This window comes from Salmo salar, chromosome 28, assembly GCF_965601325.2.
Source record: "Salmo salar chromosome 28, fSalSal1, whole genome shotgun sequence".
Classification (NCBI taxonomy): Eukaryota; Metazoa; Chordata; class Actinopteri; order Salmoniformes; family Salmonidae; genus Salmo; species Salmo salar.
The window spans coordinates 28,133,019-28,153,923 of record NC_138318.1 but is presented as its reverse complement, the minus strand read 5'-3'; the positions used below and the strand labels follow the sequence as shown (position 1 = coordinate 28,153,923).

The window sequence follows — 20,905 nt, the reverse complement described above, 5'->3', positions numbered from 1 at the left end:
TGGTGAATGCTAAACCTGCTGGGTGTCTAAATAGCTAGCCCTGTGATGCCGGGCTATCTACTGAGAATATTGCAAAATGTGCTTTCACCGAAAAGCTATTTTAAAATCGGACATAGCGAGTGCATAGAGGAGTTCTGTATCTATAATTCTTAAAATAATTGTTATGTTTTTTGTGAATGTTTATCGTGAGTAATTTAGTAAATTCACCGGCAGTGTTCGGTGGGAATGCTAGTCACATGCTAATGTAAAAAGCTGGTTTTTGATATAAATATGAACTTGATTGAACAAAACATGCATGTATTGTATAACATAATGTCCTAGGGTTGTCATCTGATGAAGATCATCAAAGGTTAGTGCTGCATTTAGCTGTGGTTTGGGTTTATGTGACATTATATGCTAGCTTGCAAAATGGGTGTGTGATTATTTCTGGCTGGGTACTCTGCTGACATAATCTAATGTTTTGCTTTCGTTGTAAAGCCTTTTTGAAATCGGACAGTGTGGTTAGATTAACGAGCGTCCCACCTAGCCCATAGAGGTTAAGGAATACCTGGGATAGGATATAGTAATCCTAACTTCTAACCCCCCCCCCCCCCCCCCCCCCCCGCGAGAGCGAGAGAGAGAGAGAGAGAGAGAAACACCAGAGAGATGGGAGAGAGAGGGGGGGGGGGAACACCAGAGATGGGAGAGAGAGGGGGGGGGGGAACACCAGAGATGGGAGAGAGAGGGGGGGGGGAAACACCAGAGATGGGAGAGAGAGGGGGGGGGGAAACACCAGAGATGGGAGAGAGAGGGGGGGGGGGAAACACCAGAGATGGGAGAGAGAGGAGGAAAAAACACACCAGAGAGATATGAGAGAGAGAGAGAGAGAGAGAGAGAGAGAGAGAGAGAGAGAGAGGGGAAAAACACACCAGAGAGATGGGGGAGAGAGAGAGAGAGGGGAAAAACACACCAGAGAGATGAGAAAAACACACCAGAGAGATGAGAGCGAGAGAGCGGAGGAAAACAACAGAGATGGGGTGATGGGGCAAGAGAGGAGAGGACTGAACATTTCCTCTCAGTCACACACACACACACCTTACCAGAGGATTGTTTTCTGTGTGGTGTCACACGGGGTGACGTTAGAGCGTCTCAGCTGCAGTGTGTGTTGGCTGAAGAGACGGCCAAAGTTATCCAGGCTGAACACCGCTTCCCCGGGGTGCAGGTCCTGGATGGCACTAGACAACACCGAAAAACGCTGCAGGAAATCCCTGGGGTTGACAAGAGATACACACATAGAAGTGTGGGATTGTGGTTATTAGTCCTCCTCTTGTGTGTGTGTGTGTGTAGTTACCTCTGCTCCTAGGATAAAGGGAAATTACATTTACATTTTAGTCATTTAGCAGACGCTCTTATCCGGAGCGACTTACAGTAGTGAATGCATACATTTCATTTCATGCATTTTTTTGTATTTTTTTTGTACTGGCCCCCCGTGGGAATCGAACCCACAACCCTGGCGTTGCACACACCATGCTGGCGTTGCAAACACCATGCTCTACCAACTGAGCCACAGGGAAATGGGGAACCTAGACAGTGGGGATACCTAGACAGTTCAAACGAAGATGTCCGCTGCATTTTTCTGCCTTAATCGACGTCATCGGCGCCCGTAGAGCAGTTGTTGTTAAGTGCCTTGCTCACGGACAGAACAGCAGATTTTTCCACATTGCCCGGCTCAGGGATTCAAACCAGCGACCTTTCGCTGTTAAAACCTCTTAGGGGTAGGGGGCAGTATTTTCACGGCCGGATGAAAAACGTACCCAAATTAAACTGCCTGCTACTCTGGCCCAGGAGGTAGGATATGCATTATTATTAGTATTATTAGTAGATTTGGATAGAAAACACTCTGAAGTTTCTAAAACTGTTTTAATGATGTCTGTGAGTATAACAGAACTCATATGGCAGGCAAAAACCTGAGAAAAATCCAACCAGGAAGTGGGAAATCTGAGGTTGTAGTTTTTTCAAGTGATTGCCTTTACATATACATATACATTATTTATACAGTGACTTAGGGTTCATTTTGCACTTCCTAAGGCTTCCACTAGATGTCAACAGTCTTTAGAACCTTGTTTGAGGATTCTATGGTGAATTTGAAGGGAATAACAGACCAAGGAAGTAGGTGTCCCATTATAAGGCATGGGTTCAGTCACGCGCGTCGCCTTGGGAGCGAGCTGAGTTCATATTCACTCCTAAAGAGAACGGATTTGTCCAGTTGGAATTTTATTGAAGATATATGTTAAAAACAACATAAAGATTGATTCTATACATCGTTTGACATGTTTCTACAAACTGTAGTATAACTTTTTTGACTTTTCGTCTGGACTAAGTAAGCACGTGTGTTGTGGATTTGGATAGTGAACCTAACGTGCGAACAAAATGGATGTATTTGGACATAAAGATAAACTTTATCGAACATTTATTGTGGAGCTGGGATTCCTGGGAGTGCATTCTGATGAAGATAATCAAAGGTAAGTGAATATTTATAATGTAATGTCTTAGTTTTATTGACTCCAAGATGGCGGGTTTCTGCTTGCTTGTTGTTGGTGTCTTCTGGGCTGTACTCAGATTATTGCAAATTGTGCTTTCGACGTGAACCTTTTTTGAAATCTGACTAAGCGGTTGCATTTAGGAGAAGTGTATCTATAATTCTGTGCATAACACTTGTATATTGATCAAAGTTTATGATGAGTATTTCTGTAATATGTGTGCTCATTCACCGGCAGGTTTGGAGGGAAAACATTTCTAAACATTACGCGCCAAAGTAAAATGGGGTTTTTGGATATAAATATGAACTTTATCGAGCAAAACATACATGTATTGTGTAACATGAAGTCCTATGAGTGCCATCTGATGAAGATCATCAAAGGTTAGGGCTTAATTTTAGCTGTATTTCTGGTTTTGTGACATCTCTTCTTGCTAGGAAAATGGCTGTGTGGCTTTTCTTGTTTAGGTGGTGTCCTAACATAATCTAATGTTTTGCTTTCGCCGTAAAGCCTTTTTGAAATCGGACAATGTGGTTAGATTAAGGAGAATCTTATCTTTAAAATTGTGTATAATACTTGTATGTGTGAGAAATTCTAATTATGAGATTTTTGCTGTTTTGAATTTGGCGCTCTGATTTTTCACTGGCTGTTGTCAAATCGATCCCACTAACGGGATCCGCCTGTTAAGGGGTCACTAAGAGGCTACCTGCACTCTGTTTTCTGTACGCTCCACTTTTGTGTTTATATGGATGTACAGTACCAGTCAAAAGTACTGGGTTGACTTAATTTGTACTATTATGTACATTATAGAATAATAGTGAAGACATCAAAACTATGAAATAACACATATGGAATCATGTAGTAACCCCAAAAAAGTGTTAAACAAATCTAAATATATTTTATATTTGAGATTCTTTAAAGTAGCCACCCTTTGCCTTGACAGCTTCGCACACTCCTGGCATTCTCTCAACCAGATTCATGAGGTAGTCAACTGGAATGCATTTCAATTAACAGGTGTGCCTTCTTAAAAGTTAATTTGTGGAATTTCTTTCCTTCTTAATGCGTTTGAGCCAAATCAGTGTGACAAGATTGGGCTATCTTCTGTATACCACCCCTATTTGATAAAAGACCAAGTCCATATTATGGCAAGAACAGCTCAAATAAGCAAAGAGAAACGACAGTCCATCATTACTTTAAGACATGGAAGGTCAGTCAATCCAGAAAATGTCAAGCACTTCAAATGAAGTCGCAAAAACTATCAAGCGCTATGATGAAATTGGCTCTCATGAGGACCGACACAGGAAAGGAAGACCCCGAGTTACCTCTGCTGCAGAGGATAAGTTCATTAGTTACCATGCTCAGAATTTGCAGCCCAAATAAATGCTTCAGAGTTCAAGTAAGAGACACATCTCAACATCAACTGTTCAGAGGAGACTGTGTGAATCAGGCCTTCATGGTCAAATTGCTGCAAAGGAAACCACTACTAAAGGACACCAATAAGAAGAAGAGACTTGCTTGGGTAAAGAAACACGAGCAATGGACATTAGACCAGTAGAAATCTGTCCTTTGGTTATATGAGTCCAAATTTGAGATTTTTGGTTCCAACCGCCGTGTCTTTGTGAGACGCAGAGTAGGTGAACGGATGATCTCCGCATGTGTGGTTCCGACCGTGAAGCATGGAGGAGGAGGTGGGATGGGGCTAAATCCAACCAGCATGGCTACCACAGCATTCTGCAGCAAAATATGCCATTCCATCTGGTTTGCGCTTAGTGGGACTATCATTTGTTTGTCAACAGGACAATGACCCAAAACACACCTCCAAGCTGTGTAAGGGCCATTTGACCAAGAAGGAGAGTGATGGAGTGCTGCATCAGATGATCTGGCCTCCACAATCACCCAACCTCAAACCAATTGAGATGGTTTGGGATGAGTTGGACTGCGGAGTGAAGGAAAAGCAGCTAACAAGTGCTCATCATATGTGGAAACTCATTCAAGACTGTTGGAAAAGCATTCCAGGTGAAGCTGGTTGAGAGAATGCCAAGAAGGTGCAAAGCTGTCATCAATGCAAAGGGTGCCTACTTTGAAGAATCTAAAAATATTTAAAGATTTTTTTAACACTTTGTTTTGGTTACTACATGATTCCATATGTGTTATTTCATAGTTTTTATGTCTTCACTACTCTTTTACAATGTAGAAAATAGTTTAAAAATTAAAATAAAATAAAAACCTTGAATGAGGTGTGTCCAAACCTTTGACTGGTACTGTATGTTTTAAGTGTATGTGTGTGTGTGTAGTTACTTTTGCTGCTGTGAGATAGCCTCCTCAATGTTATCCTCCTCCTCTTCCTCAGCCAATCTCAGCAGTTTCTCCTTACAGGAGAGTTGCAGCTTGGCTTCTATCTCCTTAGACCTAGGGAGAATAACCACGACATAGCACACATTGTTATGACATAGAACTTGTTTAATTCTTAATCCTGGCCGTTGGGGGGGGTTTCTAAGCTGACATATGGAATTGTTTTAAGATGGTCATACTATGGATCATTTAGCTATTTGATTTAGAATTTTTAGGTAAATAACAAAATATATATATTTGATAAAATATTGAATTTGGCATTTACTACTATAGCCCAGAGAAAAGGCATTGAAAAACACATTCATAAATGGGGGGAAAAAATACAGTCAAAAACTAAATCATGAGAAACAAGGTTTTGAAGTGTTTGTTCTATATCTAAGAGACATAAGAAAGCTCAGGAAATATATCGATTTTTTACACATATTTAACCCCTTTTGGGGTAGGCACAAAACTACCTTCATCCTCCCATTCCTTTTTTAAAACGGTACAGGTTACCTTCAGACGACACTTGTGGGGGTCATAGAACAAAACGGCGAACACCATCGTGTTAGTGAAAGTCTCCCCTTTCCACAGTGGGGTCACATTAGTATTTAGCCCAAACGGTTTGGACGCTACAAACAGAAGTTGGCACATCGACTGTAACGACTTCAGACCCCTGACACTTGTGGGCGTCGTAAAGCAAAACTGATACAATCATCATGTTTGTGAGAGTCTCCCCTTTCCATAGTCATCATAGTTTTAGGTCAAACAGTTCAGACGCTCCAGACATTATTGTGATAAGACGGATTTTTGGGATGTCTCATGGTCTGACAAACACCTCTCTAGCTCTGTCACCTTTCACCACAGATGTCTTCTGGTCTGAAACACCTCTCTAGCTCTGTCACCTTTCACCACAGATGTCTTCTGGTCTGAAACACCTCTCTAGCTCTGTCACCTTTCACCACAGATGTCTTCTGGTCTGAAACACCTCTCTAGCTCTGTCACCTTTCACCACAGATGTCTTCTGGTCTGAAACACCTCTCTAGCTCTGTCACCTTTCACCGCAGATGCAGAAGTGCAACATCGGCGGATGCGGTGAATTGAGATGCATCCAATGTAAAAAAACTGATCTCTCCAGTTTAACAGATCTCTCCAGTTTAACAGATCCCTCCAGTTTAGCAGATCTCTATCTAAACTGACTGATTTTGATGGAGATTGTGTTTATTATGTTACTTAGACTGATGTAGCATAATAAACTCAGGTGCATCAATCGACTCTAGGCGGTTAAGCAATGAGGAGACCTCTCCATCACCTTAGACCTGGGGGGAATAACCACGACAGTGTTGTGACATAGTACTCATACAATATGATATACAACTCTTGTTTAAGTAATGCAGAGACCTCTCCATTACCTTAGACCTGGGGGGAAACAATAAGGACAGAACAAAGTCACGTTTCACAGCAATGTGTCATCTCACAACGATGATACTGTTATTTATTGTTGTGCCTCGTCTCTCACAAAAGCTTTCCAGAACTTGAAAAACGTATTTTTATACTGTTCAACATACCTTGTGTCAATTGAAGCTTATCCCCAATACTGACAAAACTAAACTAAAGGTGTTTTCTAAAACAAGAAATAGACCTCTGAACATTTGACCTATTACTACCTGTCAGGGCAAGGAGATTGAGACTAACTTCATATAAATATCTTGGAATTTTAATTGATGACGGCCTCTCTTTTAAATTGCATAGTCAACAACTTCCAAAAAAATTGAAGCTGAAGTTGGGATTTTATTTTAGGAATAAGGCCTGTTTTTCTATTGAAGCCAGAAGGAGGCTAGTATCAGCTACATTTATGCCTTTACTAGACTATGGGGATATTTTATATATGAATGCTTCCGCTCAGTGTTTGAGATCAATTGACACCCTTTATTATGGCACTTTGAGATTTATTTTAAACTGCAAAACCCTTACGCACCACAGCACTTTATATACCAGGGTTGGCTGGCCTGCTCTAGTCACTCGTAGGCTCAGTCACTGGTATACTTTTATTTATAAAGCCATTTTGGGTTTACTACCATTTAATTTGAGCATTTTTACTGTTCAGAAATGTGGTGGGTACTCTCTTCGTTCGCTGGACTTTATCCTGCTAACTGTTCCAAATGTCCGAACTGAATTTGGTAAAAGGGCTTTTATGTACTCTGCGCCATCGGCTTGGAACGCAATGCAAAACACTTTTAAACTGGAAGAACTTGTCCTGATTGGTGTTTTTAAATCACTGATGAAGGACTTTGAGACTGATTCCCTGACCTGTCAATTTTTTTTATGTGCTGTTTTATGATTTCTTTTATACACTTGTGAATTCTATGGTTTTTACTAGATTACTTGCAGTTTTTCATGTTGTCTGTCTGTAATTGTGTAATGACTTGGTGCTGCCTATCTTGGCCAGGACGCTCTTGAAAAAGAGATTTCAAATCTCAATGAGCCCTTCCTGGTTAAATAAAAATACAAAAATGGCACGTTGTCATTTTAAAGCAATGCAGTGATTTCTCTATCTCCAAGACCCACATGGAGAAAATAGCACTATAATGTCACTTATGATAAAGCAATACCTTTGAATGCCCTCCTTTTCCTTCAGCATCTCATCCAGGTTGTTCCTGTAACTGGTAGATTTCGCTTTAGATGAAGAAGTCTGCCAGAGAAAACATCACATCAACGTGATCACCCCATTGAGACAGGTAATACTAGTGTAAAACACTGTACCAAACACTGTAGCATTGTTAGTGACGACTTGCGATTTGTAGTCCACAATTTTACGGCATTTCAAATGAGTCCTTTGAACTTTTCTAACCTTCTACAGTAAGTTACAACCAAACCATATAAATGCCATTATAGAAAGTAGCTCCTTACAGACTGGTTATAGTGGCTATACTGGACCGCATTTAGGCCTACATCAAAACTGGAAAATTACAATAAGTGAATAAAACATTTTAACAAAGAATGGTGATTAAACCTCGAACATCAAATGGAACCCTATTCCCTATGTAGTGCACTACTTTTGACCACGACCCATAGGGACACAGCCCTAAGAAAGTTGCATCTTACTGGTTGGCTGTGGTGTGGGAGCCCAACGAGGATGCTGGGTGCAGGGATGGTTCCTTTTTCTGGGGTGTCTGGGGGCCAGGCGCTACGGTCCAGGATCTGCTGCAGGGACGGCAGCTGGTCCTCGTCACTGCTGCTGCTGGTCTGGGATAGCGCCAACTCTAGCCCCAGGCTCAGGTCGAGGCCTAGGCTCAACTCCACATCCAGAGGGTCCTCCTCCAGACTCTTACAGGAATTGTTCTTGTTGCTTCTTTGTTCTCCTTCCTCAAGGAACGATAAACTCTTATGGACCTTCTGGTCTGAGGATGAGGACTTTGCAGAAGCTGAGAGGGGGATAGTTTTCAGAACGGAGGACTCAGTCTTGAGGTAGGCATTTTCATCCTCATCCATAGGTGACACCAACTCTGCTGAAGCAATACCAGGAGATCTCGTTTTCAGTCCCGAGGTGACATCCTTAGGGGACGAGGGTTTCCCTGAGGAAGATAAAGTGCTGGTGATGGCTCTGTACAAGCCAGTCTCTAGTTTGGTCAAGTCATTCCTGCTCAACTCCAGCCTTACAAAGGAGGAGTAGATTTTGGGGTCCAGGAGTAGCTTACAGGGGTCCATTGCAGTGTCCGTACAGGAAGAGATCTTGGGACATGGGATTCGCTGTGAACGGGATATTGGGGGGATTTCTCTAGGGCTTGTTACATAGGGGGACCCCGGTCCCATACTAGCATCACTGACAGTAGCCAACACAACAGACAGAGGAACCTTGTTGTGTACAGAGGGTGACCTGTCTCCTCTCTGGGGACTGGGGGAAAAGGTAATCGCTGTTCTAGACAGGCTAGAGGTTATGGGGTCAGGGGTGAAAAGGTCATTGAGGTCATCCGGCAAGGCAGACGTTCTCCGGGGGCGAGAGACATGTCGCTTCTTTTCCAACGCGTGATGGCGCCTAGAACTAGGGCAGCTCGAGTCCGAGCTCTGAGATTTCGAGTCGGGTTTGGGTGTTCTCCCGTCGGGACGACCTGTCGGTTCTCTTCCTCTACTCTCTCGCTTTCTGGTCTCTTTTTCTCTACTGCATTCTCCTCTACTAAGGATTGTGACTTGCAGGTTGGCTGGGTTGCCAGATTGGCTGTAGCGGTTGCCTTTTTGAGGATTTCTAACACTGTAAAAAGATTGAGTGTTGCCAGATTGGTGATTCATTCTCCTGTATCCAGCCTGAGGGTTGCCGTTATCCTTCACACTATTGCAGCATGGCGTCTGTCCATGGCCGGTGCAGCGATTCCTCGCAGGCTTGGGTGTGGAGAGTGGATAGGTAGGGACAGTCCTCCTGTCTCTCTCCATCCCTTCCTCTGTCTTCTTAGGGCTGAGACTCTCCTTCAACCTTAGAGTAGGACTTGAGCTCAGATTGTTCTTCATGAAGACTTTCTTCAGGTAGGATGGGTTGGGGCTGGTGGACATCTTAGAACTAGGAGTAAGGGGTCAAATGAAATCAAATGTATTCATAACAGAGCACTTAGCCATCACAAACCAGGCTTTACAGAGATCACAATCAGTAAAATCTCTGGCTTTTCAATTGATTATATTATATTAATTGATTCTTGTAGAAGGCCTTATGAGCTTAGTTAGCACAATTATCTAAACGATCATAAGCCAAAATATAAGGTTAGCTCACTCCATCGTCCATCTTTCTGGAGTCATTTCCAGCTACTACACGTCATACAAAGTTAGCCCTAATAGTAACTGCCGAAGGGGACAAATAAAGTTGCATTGAATGAAATGTCCACCCCTCTGCCCCCCCACCTGGCTGTTCCATCGGGTGGGTGACCGGTACGGATAGGGCCTGGGATATAGTCCTCTGGACGAAGTCTCTTTTTAGCCATGTCCTCTCCTCTTCCTCCGCTTCTCTCCTCCAAGTCTGGCTGTCTGAGTCTCTTCAGAGACAGGGATCTGGTGCCTCCTGGTGGGAAAAATCATAAATCAACATTCACAGTAAATAGAATATTTCATATAAAGTTCAACAAGTAAAATACTAGAGAACAAGTACGTGGGTTTTTACAAGGCCCCTCAACAGATGACAAAATATTACATGAATTGTGAAGTTAATTGTGATAAGCCCTTTTTCAAGCCCTTTGGCTCACGTAACAGAGAGGCCCACTAGATAACTAGAAAAAAGTGCACTTCATACAAAGTTAGCCTGAATTTGCATAGTTTACTACTCTCAACAAATCATTAGTCAAATGGCAGAAGGGGCATCAGAAACTACTATACATGTCTGCATCAGCATTGTTACTGTACAAAAAGAACAACATTGAAACGTATCATTTGGAGATGGTTAACCTATTGATGTGTTTATAGACTCATTTTACAAGGGTTAAGGATTCTAAAATAGGTCTATGATGGGCTTGTTATTTACATAAGAGTTAGTAGGTCTAATTTGTACCTGGAGTGAACCACTTGTTAGAGGGAGTGGTTCCTCTGTGGTCCAGGGAACCACGACTCTGTGGAAAGACCGAAAACAGAAGAGAACCAAATGTCAACATCATTGAATTGTCATTATTGACGTGCCTGTGTGAGGTGAGAGTGAGACAGTTTAGATTATATTCTATGTGTTCGTATCTGCTGAGGACGCAGACTTTCAGGATCAATGAAGTACAATACATGGTCAAAAGTATGTGGACACCTGCTCGTCAAACATCTCATTCCAAAATCATGGCCATTAATATGGAGTTGGTCCCCTCTTTGCTGCTATAACAGCCTCTACTCTTCTGGGAAGGCTTTCCACTAGATTTTGGAACATTGCTGTGAGGACTTGCTTCCAAGCCACAAGAGCATTAGTGAGGTCGGCACTGATGTTGGCGATTAGGCCAGGCTCGTAGTCAGCGTTCCAATTCATCTCAAAGGTGTTAAATGGGGTTTTGGTCAGGGCTCTGTGCAGGCCAGTCAAGTCATTCCACACCGATCTCGACAAACCATTTCTGTATGGACCTCACTTTGTGCACGGGGGCATTGTCATGTTGAAACAGGAAAGGGCCTTCCCCTAACTGTTGCCACAAAGTTGGAAGCACAGAATCATCTAGAATGTCATTGTAGGCTGTAGCGTTAAGAAACCCATTTCATGAAGCTCCTGACGAACAGTTCTTGTACTGATTTCTTCCAGAGGCAGTTTGGAACTCGGGAGTGAGTGTTGCAACCAGTGCCTGACCTCACTAATGCTCTTGTGGCTGAATGGAAACATTTCCCTGCAGCAATGTTCCGACATCTAGTGGAAAGCCTTCCCAGAAGAGTGGAGGCTGTTATAGCAGCAAAGGGGGGGACCAACTCAATATTAACGGCCATTGTTTTGGAATGTGATGTTCAACGAGCAGTTGTCCACATACTTTTGGTCATGTAGTGTACCTGCTGTGGATTGACAGGGATGCACATGGTGGGTGACAGTGGACCACCAAGAATCATTGTACTCTCCTTCCCGTCTCCTCCTACTTTGTACTGGCAGATAGACCGGAGAGACTGTGAGAGCTTCTGGGAGAAGTGGTGCCTGCGCTCTGGTGGGCTACTCCCCGGGCTCCGGAGGTCCACGTAAGGGGAAGGTAGCGGCTGGCTGCTCTGCCCCGGTCTGGAGGTAACAGTTGGGGGCACAGAGAGCCTGCGGGGCTGGGCAACAGGGAACGGAGGTCTAGAGCTCCCAACATCACTGGATCCAACCTATAAGTGTGTTGGATAGACATGAGGTAAAGCTGCTGTGAGATTGTTATGCCAATGGAAAGTAGATAGATACTTAATTTGCTGTATGTAGGGATCAGGGTAGGGGTCAACTCCATTTCAATTAAAAAAGTAAACCAAATTCCAATTTTCCCCACTGAAAAGCATTGAAGAGAGTTGGAATGGGAATTACAGTGCACTTCCTGAATTGACTGGGATTGACCCCAACCCAAATAGGGATGTGATCAGAGAAAAGAGAACAAACTCAAAAGAAACTCTACCTTGAGTTTCTTGTTCATGTCTTCCCTCAGCACCGCTCCATAGTCTCTCCTTCTGCTGGGGGGAAGGGAGGAGGGCGACAGTGGGTTGTCCCTTCCCATACCACCCCTAGTGTTAAAGGTCATGCCCCTATAGGGGTTAGGGGTCACAGGGCTGTGGGAATGCTGGATTTTCCTGATTTGGATGTTTGTAAAGTTGGCCGGGCCATCGTTGGCTTCACCCCCATCTCCAACCCCGGAGGCTCGGTGGTGTACCCCTGGCAGGTGGGGAGGGTGAGGAGGCAGGCCAGGAGCGGGCTTTGCCCTGAATTTGTCCAGTTCGGGGCTGGTCAAGGGTAGCACCCGTTTGGGCAGGGGGTAAGTGTTGGGGTTGGACAGGTGTCCGGGGGGCTGAGAGGGTTTCATTTCGGTCTCCTGGAGGGAGGAGAGGCCGGTGAGGGTGTAGGATGAGGAGACCCCAGAGGGATGACGTCTTTGACTGCAAACACAGGTGGAAAAGGGATACAGGTGTGAGCACATAGACCAACAGAAATATAATCCAGCACCATATGGAGGAACCATCACTTCCCATTTCACAGCAAGTTTGCTCAAAGGGAAAATACACACTGTATTAATGCAGGTTAACAGCCCCAAAGCATTTCTTGGCCCACCACCATACGATGAGCAACAAAATATTAGGGTTGTCACAATACCAGGATTGCGATACTACGATACCAGATTTTCCATGGCAAAAAAGAAAACACAAATTAGACTGAACTCTATAGCCCTATATAAAGCTACTTTAATGTTAAATTGTGGGTGCTACAGCTTGCAGAAAAAACAAATGTGACTCTAGATTGTCAGCTCGATGGTGAGAGATTTTGGCTTGCCTACGGTCTGTGGACCGACCAAGGTCCACTGTCACCCAGAAGGCTGTGTCCATGACATCTCTCCTGCACAGCACACGGTTCTGGTCAACTACTCCAATATTGACACCATCGTCACTCACGTAGGTTTTAACAACCTTAGTTTTCGGCGAACTGAGGAAGGACTACAACATTTTTTAAAGCCCTCGCTGGCACAGGGAAGATAATTATCTCTGGCCCCCTCCCGTGCTACCGAAGGGCTTCTGGACGTTTCAGCCGACTCTTTGCCCTAAACGAGTACCTGAAGAAACTTTGAGACGTGATTCACCCTAACTGCAGGGGTTCCGGGACTATTTCCAGCAACATGGCAAACTGTTTCACAGACTGACAGACAGGGTCTGGCAGTGCTCCAGTTCTCCCTGTCAGAATAAGCAACAGAGGACTTAGAAAGCATATCAACTCCTGTAGAAATGGCACTACGGTTATTGTGAGTAACCTAATTTATGTTCCTTTAACTCCACCTTCTGTCATCTACCATTCTGATAGATTGGAGACTGTCAAAAAACGTGGTTGTAACGTTAATAGGTTTGGTTACCTCTAGACAGATGCCCCAGGGGCAGTGGCCCACACTCATTGAATGTCACTTTTAAATGTTAGAGCAATCACCAGTAAAACCTCATTACTGACTGCAAAGTTGACTGGATGTTTCTCACTGAAACACGGCTGTCTTCAGGCTGTCGAGCTGCTCTTATTGAAGCCCCCCCCGGGCTAAAGCTTTTCATACTCATCAGAAAAGGGAAAAAGGGTGGGGGGGACAGACACTGTTTTTACTAATGCTCTCAACTGTAAGGACATTTCATTTGGATACTTTGGTTCTTTTCAGCATCATGCTATACTGTTTAAATGTCATTGTGTTGGGAGATTTTATATTCATGTTGACAAAGAGAATTTATGAATCTTTTGAGCTCTATGGACTTTATCCAACATATTACTGGGCCCAGACATAAGCACCGCCATTCTCTGGACCTGGTTATTACCAAGAGGCTTTCTACTGGGCCCACCCATAACCACAGCCATTCTCTGGACCTGGTTATTAACAAGAGGCTTTCTACTGGGCCCACCCATAACCACAGCCATTCTCTGGACCTGGTTATTACCAAGAGGCTTTCTACTGGGCCCACCCATAACCACAGCCATTCTCTGGACCTGGTTATTACCAAGAGGCTTTCTACTGGGCCCCCCCATAACCACAGCCATTCTCTGGACCTGGTTATTACCAAGAGGCTTTCTACTGGGCCCACCCATAACCACAGCCATTCTCTGGACCTGGTTATTACCAAGAGGCTTTCTACTGGGCCCACCCATAACCACAGCCATTCTCTGGACCTGGTTATTACCAAGAGGCTTTCTACTGGGCCCACCCATAACCACAGCCATTCTCTGGACCTGGTTATTACCAAGAGGCTTTCTATTGGGCCCCCCCATAACCACAGCCATTCTCTGGACCTGGTTATTACCAAGAGGCTTTCTACTGGGCCCACCCATAACCACAGCCATTCTCTGGACCTGGTTATTACCAAGAGGCTTTCTACTGGGCCCACCCATAACCACAGCCATTCTCTGGACCTGGTTATTACCAAGAGGCTTTCTACTGGGCCCACCCATAACCACAGCCATTCTCTGGACCTGGTTATTACCAAGAGGCTTTCTACTGGGCCCACCCATAACCACAGCCATTCTCTGGACCTGGTTATTACCAAGAGGCTTTCTACTGGGCCCACCCATAACCACAGCCATTCTCTGGACCTGGTTATTACCAAGAGGCTTTCTACTGGGCCCCCCCATAACCACAGCCATTCTCTGGACCTGGTTATTACCAAGAGGCTTTCTACTGGGCCCACCCATAACCACAGCCATTCTCTGGACCTGGTTATTACCAAGAGGCTTTCTACTGGGCCCACCCATAACCACAGCCATTCTCTGGACCTGGTTATTACCAAGAGGCTTTCTACTGGGCCCACCCATAACCACAGCCATTCTCTGGACCTGGTTATTACCAAGAGGCTTTCTATTGGGCCCACCCATAACCACAGCCATTCTCTGGACCTGGTTATTACCAAGAGGCTTTCTACTGGGCCCACCCATAACCACAGCCATTCTCTGGACCTGGTTATTACCAAGAGGCTTTCTACTGGGCCCACCCATAACCACAGCCATTCTCTGGACCTGGTTATTACCAAGAGGCTTTCTACTGGGCCCACCCATAACCACAGCCATTCTCTGGACCTGGTTATTACCAAGAGGCTTTCTACTGGGCCCACCCATAACCACAGCCATTCTCTGGACCTGGTTATTACCAAGAGGCTTTCTACTGGGCCCACCCATAACCACAGCCATTCTCTGGACCTGGTTATTACCAAGAGGCTTTCTACTGGGCCCACCCATAACCACAGCCATTCTCTGGACCTGGTTATTACCAAGAGGCTTTCTACTGGGCCCACCCATAACCACAGCCATTCTCTGGACCTGGTTATTACCAAGAGGTTTTCTACTGGGCCCACCCATAACCACAGCCATTCTCTGGACCTGGTTATTACCAAGAGGCTTTCTACTGGGCCCACCCATAACCACAGCCATTCTCTGGACCTGGTTATTACCAAGAGGCTTTGTATTGGGCCCACCCATAACCACAGCCATTCTCTGGACCTGGTTATTACCAAGAGGCTTTCTACTGGGCCCACCCATAACCACAGCCATTCTCTGGACCTGGTTATTACCAAGAGGCTTTCTATTGGCATATCCTCTATTGTTGATGTTGCTTTATCTGATCACCACTGTGTGTTCATTACTACCTTGTTGCCCATAGCACAGGGTAATACTGAACACATTATTAAACACTAGAGTGTATGAACAATAACTACTCCACCACCTATTCTGCCTTCCTCTTGTGATGATTCAGTTGATAACTTTAATAACAAATGAAGGGTAACCATTGATGCCATAGCTCCAGTAAAGTTGAAAAAGGCCACATCCAAATGGAGACTGAGGAAACTAATAAATTAAGGAGAAATTGCAGAAAGGCAGAGCGGAAGTGGAAATCAAAGTTGCACGTCCATTAAGATACTCCGAGAGCAACTTGGCATATAATGCATTCGGTAAGTATTCAGACCCCTTGACTTTTTCCACATTTTGTTATGTTACAGCCTTATTCTAAAATGGATTAAATAGTTGTTTCCCCTCATCAATCTACACACAATACCCCATAATGACAAAGCAAAACAGGCATTTAGAAATTGTCCCAGATTTATATACAAAAAAAATGGAAATATCACATTTACATAAGTATTCAGACCCTTTACTCAGTACTTTGTTGTAGCACCTTTGGCAGCGATTACAGCCTTGAGCCTTCTTGGATATGACGCTACAAACTTGACACACCTGTATTTGGGGAGTTTCTCCCATTCTTCTCTGCAGATCCTCTCAAGCTCTGTCAGGTTGGATGGGGAACGACGCTGCACAGCTATTTTCAGGTCGCTCCAGAGATGTTCGATCGGGTTCAAGTCCGGGCTCTGGCTGGGCCACTCAAGGACATTCAGAGACTTGTTCTGAAGCCACTCCTGCATTGTCTTGGCTGTGTGCTTAGGGTCGTTGTCCTGTTGGAAGGTGAACCTTCGTCCCAGTCTGAGGACTTGAGTGCTCTGGAGCAGGTTTTCATCTAGGATCTCTCTGTACTTTGCTCCGTTCCTCTTTCCCTTGATCCTGACTAGTCTTCCAATCCCTGCCCTGAAAAACATCACAACAGCATGACGCTGCCACCACCATAGGGATGGTGCCAGGTTTCCTCCGGACGTGAGGATTGGCATTCAGGCCAAAGAGTTCGATCTTGGTTTCATCAGACCAGAGAATCTTGTTTCTCATGGTCTGAGATGCCTTTAGGCTAACTCCAAGCAGGCTGTCATGTGCCTTTTACTGAGGAGTGGCTTCCGTCTGGCCACTCTACCACAAAGGCCTGATTGGTGGAGTGCTGCAGAGATGGTTGTCCTTCTGGAAGGTTCTCCCATCTCCACAGAACTCTGTCAGAGTGACCATCGGGTTCTTGGTCAACTCCCTGACCAAGGCTCTTCTCCCGCAATTGCTGTTTGGCCAAGCGGCCAGGCCCAGGAAGAGTCTTGGTGGTTCCAAACTGCTTCCATTTAAGAATGATGGAGGCCACTGTGTTCTTGGGGACCTGCAATGCTGCAGAAATGTTTTGGTACCCTTCCCCAGATCTGTGCCTCGACACAATCCTGTCTCGGAGCTCTAAGGACAATTCCTTCGACCTCATGGCTTGGTTTCTGCTCTGATATGCACTGTCAACTGTGGGACCTTATATAGACAGGTGTGTGCCTTTCCAAATCATGTCAAAATCAATTTAATTTACCACAGGTGGACTCCAATCAAGTTGTAGAAACATCTCAAGGATGATGAATGGAAACAGGATGCACCTGAGCTCAATTTCGAGTCTCATAGCAAAGGGTCTGAATACTTGTGTAAATAAGGTATGTTTTTCATTTTTAATAAACGTGCAAACATTTCTAAAAATCTGTTTTCGCTTTGTCATTATGGGGTATGGTGTGTAGACTGAACATTTCTTTTTTTTTCTTTTTTTTTTTTAAATAAGGCTGTAATGTAACAATATGTGGAAAAAGTCAAGGGGTCTGAATACTTTCCAAATTCACTATTTAACAAGGCAATTAGAAATGGCAGCCGGACTAATTTTTCTAAATTGATCACTAATAATCAGAATAATTCTAGTGCTCTTCTCTACCATTGATGGCCTGATAAATCCTACCCCCCACAACCTATGTGAACTTTTCTCCACATCTAAATGTGATGAGTTTGCGGCATATTTCAGAGATAAGATAACCAACATTAGGCTGGGTATCAGTCAAGCTAGACATGATGAGAAGTTAGATGATATTTGTCCTAGCCTACCATGCAAAGGCACTATGGATTTATTTTCCCTCGTTGACACAGACATGCTCAGGAAAGTGATATCACAACTTAAGCCTTCAACCTGCCTTCTGGTTCCTATCCCCACCACCTTATTCAAAACTGTTTTTAATTGCATATCTGAAGAAGTGCAAGCTATTGTTAATCACTCCCTGTTCCCAGGCACTTTCCCCACTGCACTAAAAACTGCTATGGTGAAACCCCTTCTGGAGAAAAATTGTCTAGATTATTCAGCTTTTAGCAATTTTCGGCCAATCTACAACCTTACATTCTTAAGCAAAATTCTGGATACATTTGTTTCAAACAAGTAAATTATTTTTTAAGTGCCAACTGTATTTAAACAAAATCCAAATCTGGTTTTCCGGCCCACCACAGTAGAGACAGCATTAGTTAAAGTAGTACATGATCTTAGAGCCAACAGATGCCAAACAGCTCTCTGTCCTTGTACTCTTGGATTTAAGTGCTACATTCAACACTGTTGACCATGATGTCCTTCGGGACAGACTGGAGAGGTGGGTTGGTCTCTCCAGTCCAGTTCTAAATCGATATATTACCTATTTAACCGCTCAAGAGTTTTTGTCACCCGTGGTGAACATAACACAGAGAAAATACATATCACAGATGGCGTTCCACAAGGTTTGATGTTGGGTCCGGTACTGTTCAGTTTCTATGTTACCCCTTAGCAGCGTTATCAGAAAGCACAGCATCGTCACTGTTACGCAGACCATATACAACTTACAATTTGTGTCACTAGAGGATTTTAGCTTCACGGATAAATTATTAGACTGTATTTGTAATTTAAATACTTGGATGGCTCACAACGTCCTCCAGCTAAATCAAGACAAGACTGAGGTACTTATTGTTGGAGCAAAAGCACAGAATCTGTAAGCACAGTTTAATTCACAGGCAATAAATATAAAACACCAGGTAAAAAAACCTAGGTGTTATTTTAGATTCTGAACTCAATTTCAAATGACACATTAGGAATGTAGCTTTTTACCACCTGAGGAACATTGCCACGGTCTGGCCGTTTCTGTCTCAGGCTGATGCAGAGAGACTCATTCATGCTTTCATTACAAGCAGGCTTGACTACTGTAATGCTCCTGTCTGGTCTACCCAAAAAAGCCATTGGTCAACTGCAAAACATACAGAATGCTGCAGCACGGGTACTAACAAAGACCAGACAGAGAGCACACATTACACAGATTTTAAGGTCTCTGCACTGGCTGCCTGTGAGTTTATAATTAATTTAAAGATTATTATTGGTTTTTAAATCAATCCATGATTGTGCACCCCAATACATACCAGACATGCTTTTCAGTTATGTACACAGTAGGTCCCTCAGGTCCTCTGGCACTGGCCTTTTAACTATCCCAAAGCTTAAGACCAAGAGGCATGGAGAGGCAGCTTTTAGTTATTATCCCCCCAGCCTCTGGAATAGCCTGCCAGAGAACCTGAGGGGGACCAAGAGGCATGGAGAGGCAGTCTTCAGTGATTATGCACCCAGCCTCTGGAATAGCCTGCCAGAGAACCTGAGGGGGGCTGAAACTGTGGACATATTTAAAAGAGATCTTAAAAACACACCTTTTTAGCTTTGCCTTTCCTTAAGATGATTTTTAGTAGTTCAGTTATTGTTATTCTTTAGTTTTTTTATCCTCTTATGTTTGTTGTGTAGTACATATTTCAGTTATTGTGTTGCATTCCATGTCTGAAATGTGCTGTAGAAATACATCTCGATTTGATCATTCTGTTTGTTTCTAACATTAGGACTGTTTTCCTCAAGAAATCTGCTTCATGATTTGTTTCCTTGCTACGATACTTCTGAATATTGCGATACTGGTATCGTGACAAACCTACAAGATATTAATGATAACTTTTCAGAATCCAGGGCAAGTGAGTGAGTGATAGTTTTGAGGTCGAGCTTAGAAGAACCTTGTAGGCTATATAGTTAGTTGTGGTTATTGTGCTGAGTGATCAAACAAAATCCACACAGAGAGTGAGAAACAGCCAGAGAAAAACAGACAGACACACCCACACTACACTGTAGCAGCAAGGGTTTTGACCCAGTTCAAAGGTTAGCGTTAGCAGAGTCAAATGATCCAACGATGAAGCATTATGCTGTAGCCTGTTAGTGCTCCATGCCACAACTCAATACAAACTCGGTTTCTCACCCGCATTGGTGAAGTACTGCCTAAGGCTACTCATCCTTCTAAATAAGTACCATCTCACTCCTTTACATTAGCATGGGGCAGCTCCTAAGTCAGTCACACAAAGCAGCAGGTGTCAGTCATCTGTGTGTGGAGCCAAATCACTTGGGTTTAACTACAATATTTCAGTGTGTGTGTGTGTGTGGATACAGTCTCATAACAAGTTCAGTGTTGTTTCATCAGTTCTCAAGATCTTACATCCACCAGTAATGCTTTTTCGTAGAGAAGTAGTCTGCAATTGATCTGCAAAAAAAGACAAAACAAAAGTCAATCGAGAAGTAATTTCCATAAAAAAACATTATGCTTTGAGTCAATTAAACATAAACAAGAAATATTGCATACAACAAATCATTCATACAACGGAAAGACAAACTTACCCTTTGAATTTTATTTAACTAGACAACTCAGTTAAAAACAAAATCTTATTTACAATGACAGCCAAACCCGGGCCAATTGTGCGCCGCCCTATGGGACTCCCGATCACGGCCGGATGTGATTCAGCCTGGATTAGAACCAGGGACTGTAGTGATGCCTATTGCACTGAGATGCAGTGCCTTTGACCGCTGCGCCACTCGGGAGCCCCAGACCTTGACAAGGTAGATGGGCTAGCTACAACCGTCAGACTGTTTTTTGCGGGCTAGCTGGCCTCCGCCCAGTACCCTGCTCTGAACTTAGTCACTGTTACTAGCAAGCTACCACCCGGTACTCTACACTGCACCTTATAGACTGCTGCCCTATGTACATAATCATTGAAAACGTACTTTAATAATGATTACATACCGTTTTACCAAGTTCATATGTATATACTGTATTCTAGGCAAGGCTCATCCTACAGTGCATTCAAAAAGTATTAAGACGCCTTGACTTTTTCCACATTTTGTTATGTTACAGCCTTATTCTAAAATTGATTAAATTGTTGTTTTTCCTCAATCTACAACCAATAACCTATA

General features: G+C 43.8%; 1 protein-coding gene across 6 annotated transcripts in view; it reads right to left on the bottom strand.

The window, feature by feature from the left end:
• LOC106589757 (uncharacterized) overlaps positions 1-20,905 on the bottom strand; it is a 50,614-nt gene that overhangs the window by 21,463 nt on the left and 8,246 nt on the right. For 2 of the 6 annotated variants that reach the window (XM_082970546.1, XM_082970547.1), the window contains exons 2-11: positions 20,154-20,198; positions 19,920-20,003; positions 11,915-12,389; positions 11,331-11,636; positions 10,375-10,432; positions 9,735-9,891; positions 7,953-9,399; positions 7,460-7,539; positions 4,815-4,925; positions 1,080-1,247 (exon numbers count right to left, since the gene is read on the bottom strand). In XM_082970546.1, the coding sequence (XP_082826672.1) occupies positions 1,080-1,247; positions 4,815-4,925; positions 7,460-7,539; positions 7,953-9,399; positions 9,735-9,891; positions 10,375-10,432; positions 11,331-11,636; positions 11,915-12,316 (2,729 nt within the window). In that variant the 5' untranslated portion in view covers positions 12,317-12,389; positions 19,920-20,003; positions 20,154-20,198. The remainder of the gene's footprint in view (positions 1-1,079; positions 1,248-4,814; positions 4,926-7,459; positions 7,540-7,952; positions 9,400-9,734; positions 9,892-10,374; positions 10,433-11,330; positions 11,637-11,914; positions 12,390-19,919; positions 20,004-20,153; positions 20,199-20,905) is intronic. The other 4 variants (XM_082970544.1, XM_082970545.1, XM_014180080.3 and 1 more) reach the window with 2 other exon arrangements.